At 40.2% G+C, this 18,670-nt stretch overlaps 1 protein-coding gene across 3 annotated transcripts in view; it reads left to right on the forward strand.

The window, feature by feature from the left end:
- LOC139444206 (pleckstrin homology domain-containing family H member 2-like) overlaps nt 1–18,670 on the forward strand; it is a 194,169-nt gene that overhangs the window by 141,661 nt on the left and 33,838 nt on the right. For all 3 annotated transcript variants that reach the window (XM_071225117.1, XM_071225118.1, XM_071225119.1), the window contains 2 exons: nt 5,421–5,558; nt 16,250–16,333. In XM_071225117.1, the coding sequence (XP_071081218.1) occupies nt 5,421–5,558; nt 16,250–16,333 (222 nt within the window). The remainder of the gene's footprint in view (nt 1–5,420; nt 5,559–16,249; nt 16,334–18,670) is intronic.

Genomic DNA, 18,670 nt, shown 5'->3' on the forward strand with positions numbered 1-18,670 from the left:
GGCTGTCAGGAGAGTGAGACTGGGGCAGGTTCACTGTGGCTGAGTATGAGTGCTGCTGTGTGATTCCTGTGAGTGATGGGCCTTTTGATATCAAGAGATAATATACAATTTTATAGCAGAAATAGATAAATTGTGTAAATGATTGAAGCTGTTACGACCTTGGGGATGGTTTATTAACATTCTTCGGTAAGATGAAGAGCCATATATTTTTTATTGTTTTGCGATGTCAGCCTCAGTAGAGATTAGATCATATCTCATCAAGGAGTTTTAAAAGTTGCTTCATTTTATTGGAATCAAAAGTGTATGTCAAAGTAATTCTTTTTTTATATATATATACTGAATTAAAAATATAGGTATCAGGAATATTTGGGGGATATCTTTGGAATTAAAGACTGAGACAATTTCATACATATTTCCCCAAACATATTCCTGATACCTAACTTTTTTGTTCAGTATATATGGGGAATGCTGTGGTTACCAATACAATGTCATTTCATTTGACTACTAGAACTTTGGGCCTGTGAAGGTCTGGGGTAGAATGGGTCTTCAGCAACTCATGCTTGCCGTTAAAGGCGACTATGCTTGTCGTAAGAGGCGACTAACAGATCGGGTGGTCAGGCTCGCTGACTTGGTTGATGCATGTCATCAATGCCAATTGCGTGGATTGATGCTCATGTTATTAACCACTGGATTGTCTGGTCCAGACTCGATTATGTACAGACCGCTGTCATAGAGCTGGAATATTGCTGAGTGTGGCGTAAAACAACAAACAAACAAACTAGAACTTTGACCAATAGGTCTGTCACTAAATGGCTTCTTGCATTTATGTTAACCAAAGAATTTATCATTCAATATATAAATGTGATGGAATGATTTTTGAGAGATGTGTAATAGTGGTTCATTGCTGCCCAGAGTGAGTGAGTGAAGGAGTGAGTTAGCAAGTTAGTCATTAAGTGAGTGAGTGAATGAGTGAGTAAGTGTGTGAGTGAGTGAGTGAGTGAGTGAGTTAGTGAGCAAGTGAATGAGTGAGTTAGCGAGTAAGTGAATGAGTGAGTGAGTGAGCAAGTGAAAATGAGTAAGTTAGTGAGCAAGTGAATGAGTGAGTGAGTGTGCGAGTGAGTTAGCGAGCAAGTGATTTAGCAAGCAAGTGAATGAGTGAGTGAGTTAGTGAGCAAGTGAATGATTGAGTGAGTGAGTGAGTTAGTGAGTGAATGAGTGTGCGAGTGAGTTAGCGAGCAAGTGATTTAGCGAGCAAGTGAATGAGCATGTGTGGCTGGGTGGGTGGGTACACCCTTTCAACATTATTCCTGCAGTGTCATGATAGGGACATTATCCACTGTGGAGAACTGAACTCAGACCTGGATACACTTGAACCACTAGGCTATCCCACTACAAAAGAACAATCAATCTAACAGAAGCTCGCTGTTGAAGAAAGGCAGTCACTAAAGTGCATTGCAGCATTTCAATACCAAAGAAGAGACACTGGAAAAAAATCCAAAAATCTTTTTGTTTTTTTCATTCTGTTAAGATAACTATTGCATGTCATCGGGGCAGGGTAAATACAACCAGGCACATTTTTTATATACTACTCAAAAGAAGGTAAGGACAAGTTTTTTTATGAAACATTCAATGACTACAATTAATCTATCATGACTCAATAGAAGGTTAACAACAACCCTTTTTTTTTCGTATGACTACAGTTAATCTGTGGATGTCTTGGCCATGACGGATTAACTATATACATATGAAAAGATTGAGTTTTCTTTAACTTCATTTGAGTAGTATATTTAATACCAGTCTCTTATTGAATTAATTGAACTCGTAGGGTTAGACAGTGTAATGATTACATCCTGGTACTGGTGCCACAGACCAAGCAAACCCCAACTGGTGTGTACGATGCGTACAGTGTTGCTAATGCATTACCTCCACAACCCAGATGTGGCTCCACATGCAATATGTCACACAACTAGTTACAGCCTCAGAGATGATATTAAACGGACAACTAATGATAGATCAGCTGCTATGAGGATATTAACCTGTTGTGCACCCAGTTTCAGGTTTCAGTGAATGTAGAATAGCCATGGTTGTTTCTGGGATACTTTCACCTTGCGGCATCATTATTCATTGGCTAAAGTGCTATTTTGAATCTGTTGTTAAAAATGAAAATATTTATTTTCCACAGAATTTAAAATGAGTGTGAAAATATTAGCAGACATATTTTCCAAAAGACTTGTGTTAAGAACATGTTCATATAGGATACACTCTGTCAGGAGAATGACAGGGCTCCCCTCGGTCTTGAAGAGTTCTGGGTAAGAAAATAGGTCCCCAGCAACCTATGCTTGTTGTAAGAGGCAACCAAATGGATCGGATGGTCAGGCTTGGTGACTTGGTTGATAAGATAAGATAAGATAAGATAATATTTATTGCAGAAACGTTCCATTACGGGACAGATGCAATTTTAAAAGACAAGACATTATGATTCATATATACATGTATACAGACATACATAATTTACATTCCTGTAGACACATACAAAAACAAAACAATCAATATGACATATTTGATTATATTATTATACATCAAATGTATTTATGTTGATTATGAAGGGGTATTTATTGTTTGAAATGATAGATATGGAAACAAATGCAGTTGAAATTGACTGCTTCATTATTTGACAGGAGGTAGTGAAATAATTTGTCTTCATGACTGTGGACATTTACATTTTGTCTGGATAATTTTCCAAAGAGTATATTTATTTTTTGAGTGTGTTTAATACAGCGAAGTATGTTGATTGTTGTCGTTTCCCATTTGCCTGGATTAATGATCATGATGACAACTACCGGACTAGATGATATACAGAGTGCATTCATATAGCTGATAGTGCTAAGTGTGGCATTACATAACAAAACAAAACAAAAATAAAAATAAAATCCTGAACTTTTATGCTACAATGCATGAAAAAACATGAAAAAGCCAACTTACTGGGAATACCAACTTTTCTGAGAGTGGTCCCCTTAAAGAACAGTGTGAAACTATTCATTGCTTACAGGTATTGTATACAAGCATGAAGCATAGGTAAAATTCCCCTCATGGGGACTTCCGGATTAGAATTGATCCCAAGAATCCTTTGCTGATTGTAAGAGTCGACTTAAAGGATGAGTTGATCATGCTTGGTGATTGTGTGTCATATTACACCAACGGTGTGGATTATTGCTCATAAGGGGCGGTCGGGTAGCCTAGTGGTTAAAGCGTTCGCTTGCCACGCCGAAGACCCGGGTTTGATTCCCGACATGGGTACAATGTGTGAAGCCCATTTCTGGTGTCCCCCTCCGTGATATTGCTGGGATATTGTTAAAACCATACTCACTCACTATTGCTCATAATGTCAACCACTGGTTTGACTGGTCCAGACTCCATTATTTACAGGATGCTGTCAAATTGCTGGAATGTTGTTGAGTGTGGCGTTAAACAACAAATAAACAAACAAAAAAACAAATCCTACACAAAATTCTAACGTGATTTACAAGATTTAAGATTCTACTTTTATCCAAGCAGAAGTAAAGAATTTACTCCATGAACTTGTTTGATGTGTGTTTCAAGTTGGTAAAATATGATGATAAAGAAACAGCATTAATTGTGAGGACATCACTTGCTGGGCCACTGGCATATCAGTATTAATATTTAGGTTAAACAATTGTCAGTGTGGTATTTTCTATTGATGTATATCCTGTGTGAAATGTCAATCACTGCGTGAGATGCCTCCACTTATCTGTCAATCAGTGTCATCCCAACTGGTGGCTGTCACATGTAATACACAATAGAGTTTGAGGAGGGGGGTGGGTGGGGGGTCCGACACTCCTGTGGGATGATCCCCCCCCCCGTCAGTCATGATCAGGATTCTGCAGGATTAGTTTCACATATAAATATATGGAGAAATTAATGAGATTTCTACTAACAGATTATTCATTGTTTTAAGAAGCCTTGATCAGATGGTGACTCCTTTCCACAAACTAGTCTTTGGCAACCGATGCTTGCCGTAAGAGGCAACTATGCTTGCCGTAAGGGGCAACCCATGCTTGCCGTAAGAGGCAACCCATGCTTGCCGTAAGAGGCAACTCTGCTTGCAGTAAGAGGCAACTATGCTTGTCATAAGAGGCAACTAACAGGATCAGGTGGTCAGGTTCGCTGACTTGGTTGATGCATTGATCCCAATTACATGGATCAATGCTCATGATGTCAATCACTGGTTGTCATGGCCAGACTCAATTATTTACAGACCGCCGTCATATAGCTGAAATATTTCGGAGTGCGTCGTTAAACAGCAAACAAACAAACAAATCATATATTTTCAGTGGTTGGCAAGCCAACTTGTATGGAGTTTTCCAAGACAGAGACTGACCAATCCAATCCTGTAAATAGTAATGATAGATACGCTGACAGTGTTGAAACCCGTGCACACCCTGATGACAGGGATTGATGTGCCCGTTGTCCGACTCCGGTTTGTCTGATCCAGTGACCTAGCCCTGTGATCTCGCTGTGCGTACTACATCATACATGAAAACCTATTGACCAGTTCATACTCATGCATTCTCCCTCATCTACACTTCCCCAGCTGTAGTACTACATCATAGATAAAACTCTATTGCTGGCTCATACTCGGCCTTCCTTCCCCATCTACACTTCCCCAGGGGAGATTCCAGAGAAGAATGGGTCCTTTGTCCCTCCTGCTTGATGTAGGCGGCAAATAATTAGTGGAATAGTTGCCAAGATTGGAAATTTGTAGCACCTCAATGGGCTACGTCCAGGGAAGATTAACACATTGCAAGTGATTCCGTGGCATTTGATTGGCTAACTGCAAAAAATTTGTTCCATAAACCGAAAATATATTGGGACACTCCCACTAACAAACTATTTGCTGATTGGCTGAATAGACGGTGGTTGTATTGCATCATTGTGCTGAATGATGACGGTGATTTGTGTTGTTGTCTACAGTTTTGTGAGTGTTAATTATTAAATAAGCGGTCTGTGAGGTTATATTTGTTGACATATATTTATATGAATAGAAACTGTATCTCCATAAATTGCAAAAATAGGCAGTCATGACCTTTGTAAGGTATTGATATGATTTTCTTTAATGTGGCCTACATATAGACCCATGACATGACCACAATGAACACTAAATGCTCTGTGCCATGTAACACTACAGCATCACGCCAATACATGGCTCTGTGTTCCAAGGGGGCGGTCGGGTAGCCTAGTGGTTAAAGCGTTCTCTCGTCACGCCGAAGACCCGGGTTCGATTCCCGACATGGGTACAATGTGTGAAGCCCATTTCTTGTGTCCCCCACCGTGATATTGCTGGAATGTTGCTAAAAGAGGCGTAAAACCTCACTCACTCACTCACTCACTCTGTGTTCCAGCTTGAGGTGATGGAGCAGCAGCTGGCGGCCATGAACTGGAAGCCCTGTGACCTGGAGAAGAGGGTGCAGGAGCTGGAGAGAGAGCTACAAGAAAAGGACAAGCGGCTACGGGCCATGCAGCACCATCTGGAGGAGCAGGTAGGTCTACTGGACACCAATTGTAGACTGGAAGACATGTGGGTCTACAGGACATGTTGGTCTACAGGACATGGAATCTAAAAGACATGTGGGTCTTCAGGACATGTGGGTCTACAGGACATGGGGGTCTACAGGACATGGGAGTCTACAAGACATGGGGCTCTACAGGACATAGGGGTCTACAGGACATGTGGTCTACAGGACATGGGAGTCTTCAGGACACGTGGGTCTTCAGGACATGTGCGCCTGCAGGACATGTGGGTCTAGAAGATGTGTGTGTGTGTGATACTGATTTATAGTGCTACCTCACTGAGATACCATGCTGCAGTTTAACATGAATCCCCCACTCAGACACAGTATACTGATTTTGAGCTGACAAGTCCTTGTTTTAGCCCCTTAATGCGAGTGCCAGGCAGGATAGCAACAAGTAACATCTTTTACCGTCTTTTGGTATGAAGCAGCATGGTATCAATCCCCAGACATTCTGCTCTCCGGGCAGACGATCTACCACAACACAGGCGGGTGGGGCCTATACATATAGGACTTGTGGGTCTACAGGATATGTGGGTCGACAGGACATGGACTGTGATTGAATAAATATACACTGTAGCATGAAATCACAACATTGATTATGATAAGATGGGATGGTGGAGATTGGTTTGCAGATGCTGGGAGAATAACAAAACTTTACTGTTTGTTTATGAAATTGTGTAATGTTCTACATAATCAATATATAAATAAAAGTATTGTATTAAGCTTTGGTTGGCAAGAGATCGGCTGGTTTATGAGAAACGAACAGACTTAGAGAAATCTCAGCAAGGCAACAGTTCCCACTACACTTACAAATGGCCGGTCCTCTGAGACACAAGGTACGCATGTAATTATGTTATCAAATTAAGGCTGTCAAGCTGCGAGGAATGAACAATTAAACTCCCAAGACAACTCCACTCCAACACAGGTTGTACTCTCAGGCCCTTTTCTTCCAAGCTGTCCGTCCTCCTGACTCCCTCTTCTCGCAGTCATTGGTATCTGTCTGCACCTAACTTCAAAGAGGCCCAACACCAGTAACGATCTCACCTCCACAGATAGTTCTAGTTACCATCTTGTCAGCACTGATTGTGTTGTTGGCGCCAGATCCTTAATTACCCCCTGTCTTGCGGCGAGGAAACTTGTGTATCGGCTGAGACTACAGAAGCCAAGATCAACACTACCTGTAAACACAAGGGTGCACCACACACAGCATGGAAAGTGGAACTTGCGGATCACTGGGGTTTTGTACAGAGACGTGTTGGATCTTGTGAATATAACATAGAGTTAGCCTAGAGGAATTTTCAGGGGGTGCTCGATAGAGGGGACTTGGTCTCTGATCTTAGATCATTGTGGGCCTGTGTTGTAGAATGGGCATGTATCATAGAAGTAGAAGTGAGTGAGTGAGTTGGGTTTAACACCGCTTTTAACAGTATTCCAGTTATATCACGGCGTGTCAGCTAAATGTGGGAGGAAAGCCCGAAGTGATGCAGGTCTCAGACGTTTACCACTTCGGTGAAACCCACGAGCACTGGTATGGTGCTGACAAACCTAGAAACATAATTGGGGCGAACCGGGATTCGAACCCACAATCATAGGTTTCTGGCGTGCCCAAGGGACGCAACTCTGCACAGCGAATCGCGGCGCCTTAGCCGACTGGGCCACCCGTGCCCAAGTAGTAGAAGAGTACACTAGCACAAAGGATATGTGGCAAGAAGCAAACTAATTATGATGTTACTTATAAGGATTAATTCTACAAGGGATATATTCTGTTGGTATATGTTCAGAATTCATTCTTGAAACTACAGTTTGACATATTCTTTATACAGTCAACTCCCGTTAATCCGACATTGTTGGTTGCATATGATTATGTCAGATTACATGATAGATAACGATACAAACACGTAATTAAAAAAATATAAATGAAATATTCATATTGTTATGTTACATTGTTAACGGAATATGTTTTCTAATCATGCAACTTCTTAAGCTCAACACAAAACAACTGTTATGGACTGTATGACTTATTTAAAATACTTTTAAAGGCATTGTCTGGAATGCAAGGCGCCAGTTTGAAACTGGTACCACAAAGCTAAGAAAGCTGCTTTCTAAGTGGCTAAAGTTAACTTCCTGTTAGTTATTTCATTGGTTGGTCATAGTTCGCGAAAGGTTGTTCTGACGTGACCACTTGTAATGGAATGTCCTCGGCGATAGCGAGAACTTGTATCTGATTTTAATGAGATTGAGGTAATCTAAACACGTGATTAATCCTGTTTTCTTTATTTAAAGCATAAATTGTTTATTGTTGAGCAAGTTTATCTCTGCAGCCGTTGTAATATGCAGCTACCAGCTGACTCATCTTACATCATAACACGCGGTGTGTACTCGCGGGCAGATGACCACAGAGTACGGTGATCACTGTGTCGGATTAACAAGACTGATTTATGAGTGATTTTGGTAATTCGTTGCAAATTAGCTGTGTCGGAGTCAAAGTGCGAGAATGTCGGATTAACAGGTCTAAATAGCACTGATTTAATCGGTCCCAATCATTTGTGTCGGATAAAGCCGAGTGTCGGATTAACGAGACTTGACTGTATAAGGCAAAGAGACAGATTGACTGTATGACCCATGTTGATGCTGCAGTCAATCATACTGATGTATATTATTTCACCTGGCTGATTCCGCAGCAAGTGCCAGTAAGTGTGAGGGCTTCCTTAACATGTTTCCAAGCTGCTAAACGATTTTCACTCACTTTCATAATCATTGACTTATCTTTGATCTATTCATTAAGACATGGGCAAAGTAGCTCGTTAATTATCAGTGTTTCTTTAAGATCGTCACTTACATATCATCTTCAAACAATGCACGCTGGTTCATCATGACACAGCCCGTTTCCCGGTACTTCAGACATATTGCATGTTAATTTCATAGACGCCAATAATGATGATGAAATCTATTACACCCTTGGAAAAAGCACTAATTTCATTCATAACATTAACTTTTTCATGTTCTTAATTTCAACATGGCCATTGGAAATTGACAACCCACTGAGGTCACACGACCTAAAAATTGTTAACAACAAGTGATGAGGCTTTTACCAAGGGCAGATAAGCAAGCACAGGTTTTCTCTTTGATCTTCATCCCGCCTTACAAGTTAAATTCCTTCAACAAAGAATTCTGTTTTTTTGCGGCTAAATTCCAAGCATATGTTGTGGAATTTGTCCGAGGTGGAATTACCTCTGACAGAATGATTAGTGCTTTAGAACATGTTAGCCTCGCATTCTTATTGGTGTGCTGACATTGTCTAAACAGGGGAGCATTATCAAAGATAAACTTGATTGATTCTGGGGGATGGGTGATAAAGAAAGTCAGAGGAGAGAGAGTTTCAAAGGAACAATTACAGTATGCACTTGATGTTTATGTAAGAATGAATTAAGTCAAGTAAGTAAATTAGTTGTAACAAAGATAATCAGCCTTCACCTTGACACGGTGCTTGACTGTATCTTCCAGCTGGGCAGTACGAGTTGAGCCAGGGTCACGTGGGTAGGGGGTTATAATGTTAGATACAAGGAAAGGGGAGGTAATCCATTGCATGTTTTTGTTCACAGTGGCAATCAAGGTGTATACATTTAGTGGAGACAGCTGGGCCTGCATGCATTAGGTCGGAGCATGAGGAGCCCATTCTTGATGTCCCAAACATGACCAGGGCTTGATTTATCTCCCATGTATAGCACTGTTGTGGAGGTCATGTTGGAGACACAGACATACAGACACAGACAATGCACAGACAGATAGACACACACACATACACATACATACACACGCACGCACGCATACACACACACGTGGGCATGTAGACTTGGTCTGTGACTGGCTGGAAGGTCATGTAGAGTGGATTAGTGACTGGCTAGGAGTTTATTTAAGGATAACAAGTAGGAGTGGTCAGTGTGACACAAACTCATGCATGCACACACGTACGCACGCACGCACACATGGACACACACACACACACACACACACACACACGTTGGCATGTAGACTTGGTCTGTGACTGGCTGGAAGGTCATGTAGACTGGATTAGTGACTGGCTAGGAGTTTATTTAAGGATAACAAGTAGGAGTGGTCAGTGTGACACAAACTCATGCATGCACACACACGCCCGTCCGCCCGCCCGCACACACACGCACACACGCCCGCCCGCACGCACACATGGACACACACACACACACACACACACACACACACACACACACACACACACACACACACACACACACACACACACACACACACACACACACACACACACACACACACACACACACACATGGGCATGTAGACTTGGTCTGTGACTAGCTGGAAGGTCATGTAGACTGGATTAGTGACTGGCTAGTTTCTGCAAGTGCAATGTCTTGCATGCAATGTTAAACCCCTCACCTACAATTGGTGTCACCAAACTCTGACAATGTGGGTCGTTGCTCAAAATATCAACTACGGGTTTGTCTGGTACAGACTCAATTATTTACAGGCTGCCATGATATGGCAAGAATAATAGTTGCAGAGTGTGATGTTAAACAACATTCAGTCACTTGCTCATTCACTGACATGGCAGCCACAATGAAAATGTCGTCTGGTCCACATCTCGTTAACGTGTAACTTGATGTCCCCTTAGTATGAGACATTAAAGTGCAACATGAGAGATCATTGCAGTTGTCAGTTACCCATGTATAAGATGTAAGTCCTGGGCAGAACTTGTCATCACAGAAGCAGGTCACTGTGACCTACTCGTTATGAGTAAAATCTGCCAAACTTTGGTTTAAGTACGCCCTTGGGATTTGGAAAGAGAAAATGCTTAATGGGTGTGTTTCTGTTGTTGCATGTAATGCAAACACTTTCTGGTTTCATAAATTCCGTTGGGATTCCAGGTCAGAACAGGCCCCAAGTGCCCCATGTTTGTCAGAGACGACTACAATGGGGGTGTTATGTTCAGGGATCTGTTTCACAAAGCAATCGTACACTGAGGTCATTGCAAGTCCTATTTTTTAACATGAGTGCCGTAGCACTACGATCTCTGTGTGGAGCGGGACCCTGAGCCACGAACTTGGCTGATAGAATGTCATCATACCCAATGATTTAGATTGATGCTCATCCTTTCACTGACTGGTTTGTCTGGGCCAGACTCCTGTGCTGAATGTACCTGTCTGCGATGATTAACAACATTCATTCACTGATTACCTGAAGAGACATATGGATTAGTCCTGCACCATGACTGTGGAATATATATTTTTTAGGTATTTGATTTTACTAAAAGCCTTGGCAAGTCTATATCAAACTAACCAAGTCTAGTTTGCTTGAAAACAGCAGAAGAGGGAAGGTTCTTTAAAAAAAAAAAAATTATTTTAAAGACATGTTTTCATTGACGAAGTGTTTATCTACATATGGATATATCTGTTTGTTTGGATATTTGTTTGTTGTGTAACACACCACTCAGCAAATATTCCAGCTATATGACAGCGGGTTGTAAATAATTAAGTCTAGACCAGACAATCCAGTGACTGACATCATGAACATGACTCAAATGGGATACGATGAAATGCAATCATCCAAGTCACCAAGCCTGACCACCCAATCCATTTAGTTGTCTCTCACGTCATGGCACGCTTAGGTTGCTAGTGGCCTTTATTCATACCCGGAATACCGACTCTTTAAAAAGAAATTTAGACTTATTGCTGTGTTTCGTATAATGTTTGGACGAGCATTAAGATGGTGTGATGGCTTGGAAAGGGTGATGTGTGCAATACCCTGCGGACAAGTTGATTCTTGTGCCTGGCGCCTTCCACTACACGTCAATCTAAGCATCATTATTAAAATGGATGTTGGAGTTCAATTATGACAGTTTGGGCGTTAAGATGCTTTAGTAGAATTGAACCCAAGGCACAACTGCTTGCACTGATGAGCAGAATAGTCAACATACGCACATCACAAATCGACGAGATAATAAGTGTGAAGGTGAAAAGGTCAAGGGTCATGGCCAGGGTAGCAACCAAAAGTGTACAGGACTGAGATGAGAAATTATTGGGGAACAGGCATTTATTGGGCGACAGCTATAGGCAATTATTGGTTGTTATTTTAGATTTTTCTGTTAACAGCTGATTGTACTGCTATTAAGGAAGACTGCCCTCGGGCTATATATCGACATATGTTCCATCAGCCGTGAGTGTGATGGTGTCGGTAGCTTGTCAATAGTGCTATTGACATAATCGTCATAATTTCTATTCCTCTGATTATGTATTGCTTGACCTGATCTGACTGTTTCCATTTCATTCTGATTGCTAATCAGTCGTTGGTATTGATTCGGCTTGATTGAGTCGTATTTCCATCCATTGCGGACCAGGTATGATCATTGTGGTCAGGAGATACCAACTGAATACTGACAGCCCGTGCTATATCTGTCGTTACATAATCAATAGCAATTTGGGGAATTCACCCAAATTTATGATCTTTAAAAAATCAATGTAAGTCGTGTAGATTTTCAAATCTGTGTTCAATCGGGGTGTGAGGAATTAATTTTTAATACATCAGTGTCAGCTACTTATTTGAAGTGTTAGAAAATATATCATATCTACAACGTTAAGTATCTCGTTGTATTTTAAATTAATTAGCCTATTAGTATATTCATTTCAGGGAAACGTGAAGATCTGGATTAGAATCATCTAAGGTCTTCAGCAACCCATGCTTGTCGTAAGAGGCAACTATGCTTGTCGTAAGAGGCAACTATGCTTGTCATAAGAGGCAACTATGTTTGTCGCAAGAGGCAACTGTGCTTGTCGTAACATCCAACTATGCTTGTCATGACAGGCAACTATGCTTGTCATAACAGGCAACTATGTTTGTCATAAGAGGCAATGCAACTATGCTTGTCGTAAGAGGCGACTAACAGGATCGGGTGGTCAGGCTCACTGACTTGGTAGATGCATGTCATCGTATCCCAATTGTGTAGGTCGATACTCATGATATCAATCACTAAATTGTCTGGTCCAGATCCGATTATTTACAGACAGACGTCATATAGCTGGAACATTGCTGAGTGTGATGTTAAAAACAAACAAACAAACGAATCATTTCAGGAACTGTCTCAAAATTAATGTGAAATCACATTTATCTAATTTCAGCTGATCAGTACAGCATCTTGCAGACACATACACACAAATAATCGCCAGCAATCTGTCACTTCTGCAAGTCAGTTATCAAGTAAAATGGGAAAAGATAGGTAGAGTGTATCTGAGCTTGATCTCTACGCACTGGAGATTGAATGAGTTGTAGGGAAACAGTGTTAGTACATGCTGAAGAACACATCAAAATACAGTTAAAAATGTTATGGGGAAACTTGTGCCTCTTCAGACTGCGAGTATCTGTTTATAGAGCTTATAATTTCCTTTGGGACAAAGTTGAATGTTATGATACTTAAGTGTTGCCATGTTTGTTGGCAGTTCGTGTAAGAATAACCCCAAGGGTATACTGCAGTATTTAATGTTGTGAGTGAGTGAGTTGGGTGTTATGCTAAATTTAGCAATATTCGGGTAATATCAAGGCAAAAATGGGCTTCTCACATTGCATCCATGTGGGGAATAGAAACAGGACCTTCGGCATGACAAGCAAATGCTTCACCACTGTGCTACCCTATCACCACTTTTTTGGTGAGTTGGCTAAAATGGGGTCAAAGGGTAATCACTGCGACCTTGACATCTATAGGCTGGTGAGATTTGACCTTTAAGAATTTTAATGAAGTCATGGCAAAGCATGTGATCTGAAGTCTATGCTAACTTTTTAGTAATTGGTTTCAAATGAAACTAAGTGATTGAGTGTGCTGCTCATATATGATTTCACTGAACTTTGATGTATTTCTAATCAGATCATTGTAATTTGAAATGCATGCTGCAATTGAATTAGTTTGAATGATTCATGTAGCTATAGTTTGTTTACATCCCATAGGACCTGCGATGCACATTATTTGCATCAATTCTCGATCATTGTGTAAGATGCGATATTTTGCACCCAGAAAAAGTCTTAGGACACTGTTGTCCACAGGTATACTAGTTCCAAACTATTGGTGGAGTCTTGTACGGTGTCTGTCTGTCTGTCTGTCTGTCTGTGTAAAAGTCTTCGGACACTGTTGTCCACAGGTATGCTAGTTCCAAACTGTTGGTGGAGTCTTGTACTCTGTCTGTGTCTGTGTAACTGTGAAAAAATCTTAGGACACTGTTGTCCACAGGTATACTAGTTCCAAACTGTTGGTGGAGTCTTGTACGGTGTCTGTCTGTCTGTCTGTCTGTCTGTCTGTTTGTCTGTCTGTCTGTCTGTCTGTGTAAAAGTCTTCGGACACTGTTGTCCACAGGTATGCTAGTTCCAAACTGTTGGTGGATTCTTGTACGGTGTCTGTCTGTCTGTCTGTCTGTCTGTCTGTGTAAAAGTCTTCGGACACTGTTGTCCACAGGTATACTAGTTCCAAACTGTTGGTGGAGTCTTGTACTCTGTCTGTCTGTCTGTGTAAATGAGAGAGTGAATATGAGCAAGAGAGGGAGAGGAAGAAAAGAGAGAGTATCAGTCAAGTGGTTCAGGAATTTTCATCTCCACCAAGGTTAGATTCCCAATATGGAAATGGTGTAGCCGAGTGGTTAAAGCATTGACTCATCCTGCAGAAGACCTGGGTTTGATTCCCGACATGGGTATGACGTGTTAAGCCCATTTCTGGTCCACACCATCAGGGCACGACATGATGACACTCAATCAACCAAGTCACTGAGTCTGACCACCTGATCCATTTAGTCACCTCATATGGCCAGCATAGGTTGCTGGGCACCAATTCTAATCCAGAGACCAACCACAGGGACTCACTACAGCATAAACAGTTTATGAAACATCAGTTACAGAACTCTCTAGCCCAGAAGGTACAGAATACACTCGATTCCCCCCAAGTGTTCCACCAAGTGTCGGGGTGTGGGAGCAGCTATCTAGATTGGAATGTTCCAAGTAAACATTTACAAATTACACGGAATGAGGCAAGTGGGCCATGCATGGAAAGAAGGGAATTAGCGGAAGGCAGCTCAAAAATAACATTCAGAAGAGGAAGAAAAAACAGAGATTATTGGCGTGTTGTTCCTCCCTATGTGTTTATACGAGGTTGATGAGCATGATCACCTGCAGACAGCCTTGCTCGTGTATATGTTATGCTCTGGTCGAATCATTCCAGGGATTTTGAGGAAATTACTTTTCTATTATATGATAAGACAAATACACAAGTTGAGATTATTTGTTGTCGTAGAGAAAGCGGTTTTGCTAAATAACATATGAGGAGATACTTGTTTGCTTTGACGCGTGGTAAGCTTTGGAAGATGAATCTGTCTTACTTTATTGACGTGTAGATTGCTGAACTGTGGTAGGTGCAAATTATGTAGTCATGCATATTTTGGCGAGAAATTGATCATGTTTGTTTCGTTTGAAATAAATGTGATGGATGCGATGTGGAGTGAAAGTGCTTCGAGAAAGAAAACATGAATGTAAAAAGAACTATTTGATGTTTGGAACAGTTTCATACCATAATGACGCTCCATTAAAACATTTGTGTGTTGAATTAAAATGTCTTTGATGGTGACACAGAGTGGGCCACTGCCCATTTCACGACTTTGATCAATACAAACGCAATAAATTCTAATATTTCGCATTTGGCTGATTTGACTTTAAACAAATCAAACAAGAAGATGAGAAAAAATATAAACTGCAACATTAAAAGGATTTGCATTCCTTTAAAATCACATTTAAAAGGAATACAGTTTTCCACATATTTGATGTTAAACGCTCAAGATTGAAATGAAGTTGATGAATTATTTGTGATGGGAAAATATTTATTTTGATGAAGTTGTGATCAGATATAATGACAAAGTCGGTCAGGCATACGATCTGTTGAACGATTATCACTCAAGCATGGCGGCGTCTTTGATCAGTGTTTGGTTAAACACTGTTTGTGACATGTTTGCCTGTCACGTTTCTCTTGAAGATGGTGTAACTACTTAATCCATTAGAAGAGTTTTTAGCTGCGGCGCTGCACTTCAGCAGCAGTTCATTTACAGTACTAGTATCACATGTTTGAAAGTGTAAGAATCGATTGAAAATTTAACAGACTTATTTTTTCCCGTGGAGGAAAAAGTCACTTTCTTTAGTTAGAAAGCTTTGAGGCAAATGCCCATTGCCTCTGATCCTATCTTTTAATGTTAAAAGAGTTGCTTTGACAAATAGTCATTAGGAAAGTAATGTACGGAAATGTTGTATTTGGATACAATCACTCAATCAGATTTCCTTGTTTCTCGTGATGAATATGTTCTATTTTCAATTGTGTTTCATATGTCACTTACCACTTTCCTTCAAAATGGAAAAAAATACCCAAAGTGTTTTGCTCCAAAGTAGTAATCACAATGTTGAAGCAAAACTGGATTTTTTGTTGTCATATTGAATAACATGACGAAAATCATTTCGAGGAAATTGTAGGTATTTCAACTCAGCAAATTCAATATTTTAATATCTCAGAGGGTTTGTTTTTCTTTTTAATAAAGTGATGAATTGTCAGCACAAACAGAAAAAATATTGAATTTCGTTTTCTTTAACTCTAGACTCAGCTGAGACATCATGACGCCAGAATCGTAGAAGCCAAAGCTCTCAAGATCAAAGAGTGGGTCACAAACAAACTGCATGAGGTGAGACACATACAGTGGTTTACAGACTATGTGTAATTCCTGCGAGTACCCTACCTCTATTACGTCACTGTCATAATGCTGTAGTTTGGCTGTCACCACGCTGTCACCACGCTGTCATCACACTCTACCATCAGCTGACCCAAATGTGTCATGTTGATAAACGTTTGCTTCCACATTGGTTGAGAAACTACCAGTCCATGTACTACGTAAAAGAAGTTAAGGATTATTTCATGTTATGATAGTTAATCTGTCTTCGCATACAAGTACTCTTACCTATTTTGGGGCGGTCGGGTAGCCTAGTGGTTAAAGTGTTCGCTCGTCACGCTGAAGACCCGGCTTCGATTCCCGACATGGGTACAATGTGTGAAGCCCATTTCTGGTGTCCCTTGCCGTGATATTGCTGGGATATTGCTAAAAGCGGCGTAAAACCATACTCACTCACTCTTACCTATTTCAGTGAATGTCTCTGTTGTAAGTTTCATGACCCCCTACCCCCACATACCTCCAACATTTTTTCATCTCCCCCCCCTTGTATATAATGACCAGTCCTTAAATAATGTTCAAACTTATCATTTTTTTATTTGAAAAAGTAGAACTGTATCATACCCATTGTGAATAATTATGGCAGTAAATACTCTGTGGCTGAAAATATTGTCCGGAGCCCCAGATGCATTTTGATATCTTTCTGTTTTTGTCTCTTGCCTTTTGACATATGGACCATTCCTGTGAAGATTCTGGGTTAGAATTGGTCTTCAGTAACCCAGGCTTGTCGTAAGACAACTGACAAGATCAGGTGGTTATACTTGGTGACCGCCATCTTATAGTAAAAACATTACTGAGTGCAGCATTAAACTACAAACAAACAAAGATATGGACAAAGAGAATCCTTGAAACAAGACATTAAACTAGTCTGGCTTAATATAGCTTCCAAAGTTTACATCTGACATTTTAAGATATAGCCAATAAGTATTTGCAACCAAAAAGGAATTTGTTACTTAAGAAAAAAAAGAATAATCATTTGTGCTGCCAGATACCGGTACATCAAAATAGAATAATTTCATAAAAATGAACTTCAATAGCTGTTTCTCTGCTGTGCTGGTCTTTCCATAAATAATATCAGAATAATGAAAGAAAACAGGACCTTGTCAATATAAACTACACAGAAGAACATAGAGAACACCTGATTTTTTTCATATGTATATGATTCATCAGCTGGTATAGCTGTATGAAAAAATCTGGTGTTCTAACTTCTTTTGCGTGGTACCTTTTGTCCTTTCTACTAATACATTGTCTCTGTTGGATATTGGTGCCACATTGCTAAGAGGACTCCCCTTAATAATGATTGTATAATAGGACATAGGCATGAGATATAAGATTTATAACACATACATTACAGCTGGAGGACAGTGGGATGTAATAACAGGCATATTGTGAAACAGATTTATGACCTGTATATTGCTGTTGAGGAATGCACCCTGAGGCTGTCACTTCAGAGCATGTACCATGATATAGGAACAAAAGCATGCATATTTCATCCAGCAGGACAGGGAATTAAAACATGTGATGTGTAGCATGTATTGCAGTGATGTACGATAACATGTATATTTCAAACAGTTGGAAATACCCCTGAGACGTCTTTATTCCTATATAAAAGTTGAATAGAACAGTTATAACCATAAGTAATTTCACAAAATATAAATCTGTCTGGGAATCAATATCAGTTTATACTGCAGTAAGATTTAATCTTGAAGATGTCGATCATTTCTATTCTTTGCTTAGGTTTCATGATCATCACAAACCAACTGCCTATTTGTTACATGTTTTTGATGTAGATATTGTTTCCAAAGAACAATAGAAATTATGGAAATGTAATATCTTTTAAGTCCTGGCTTCATCTTGTGATAAATGATGAGGTATAAGAAGTGTATATTTTTGGGGCCATGTGATATGCATTATTTAAGAAGTGAAGAAAATCTGTACAAATCAGTAGGAAAGTTCATATGTGTTCAGATGTGTTCATATGAATAGATTTTGTCCATTTCAACAATGGCATGTTTGGGTCTTGTAACTACGCTATATGCATAGGTAAGACTAAATGTGTCATAAATACTTATTCTAGAGGTTTTCAGGGTTTTTTTTGCCAATATTTGAGCATAAGGAAGTAGATATTAGGATTTATCATCCCAAACTGGCTCCCACAGGAGATATCTCTTGGGAGAGATCACGCGATATCTACATTGTAGATATCGCTGCAATAAAATTGCATCACAATGCTTTGCAGACCATAGTGATGTCACTGGTTACTATGATATCACAATCAAATGACATCACTAATGG

The sequence above is a fragment of the Haliotis cracherodii genome, unplaced genomic scaffold, assembly GCF_022045235.1.
Source record: "Haliotis cracherodii isolate W230 unplaced genomic scaffold, xgHalCrac1.p SCAF_5, whole genome shotgun sequence".
NCBI classification, from domain to species: Eukaryota; Metazoa; Mollusca; class Gastropoda; order Lepetellida; family Haliotidae; genus Haliotis; species Haliotis cracherodii.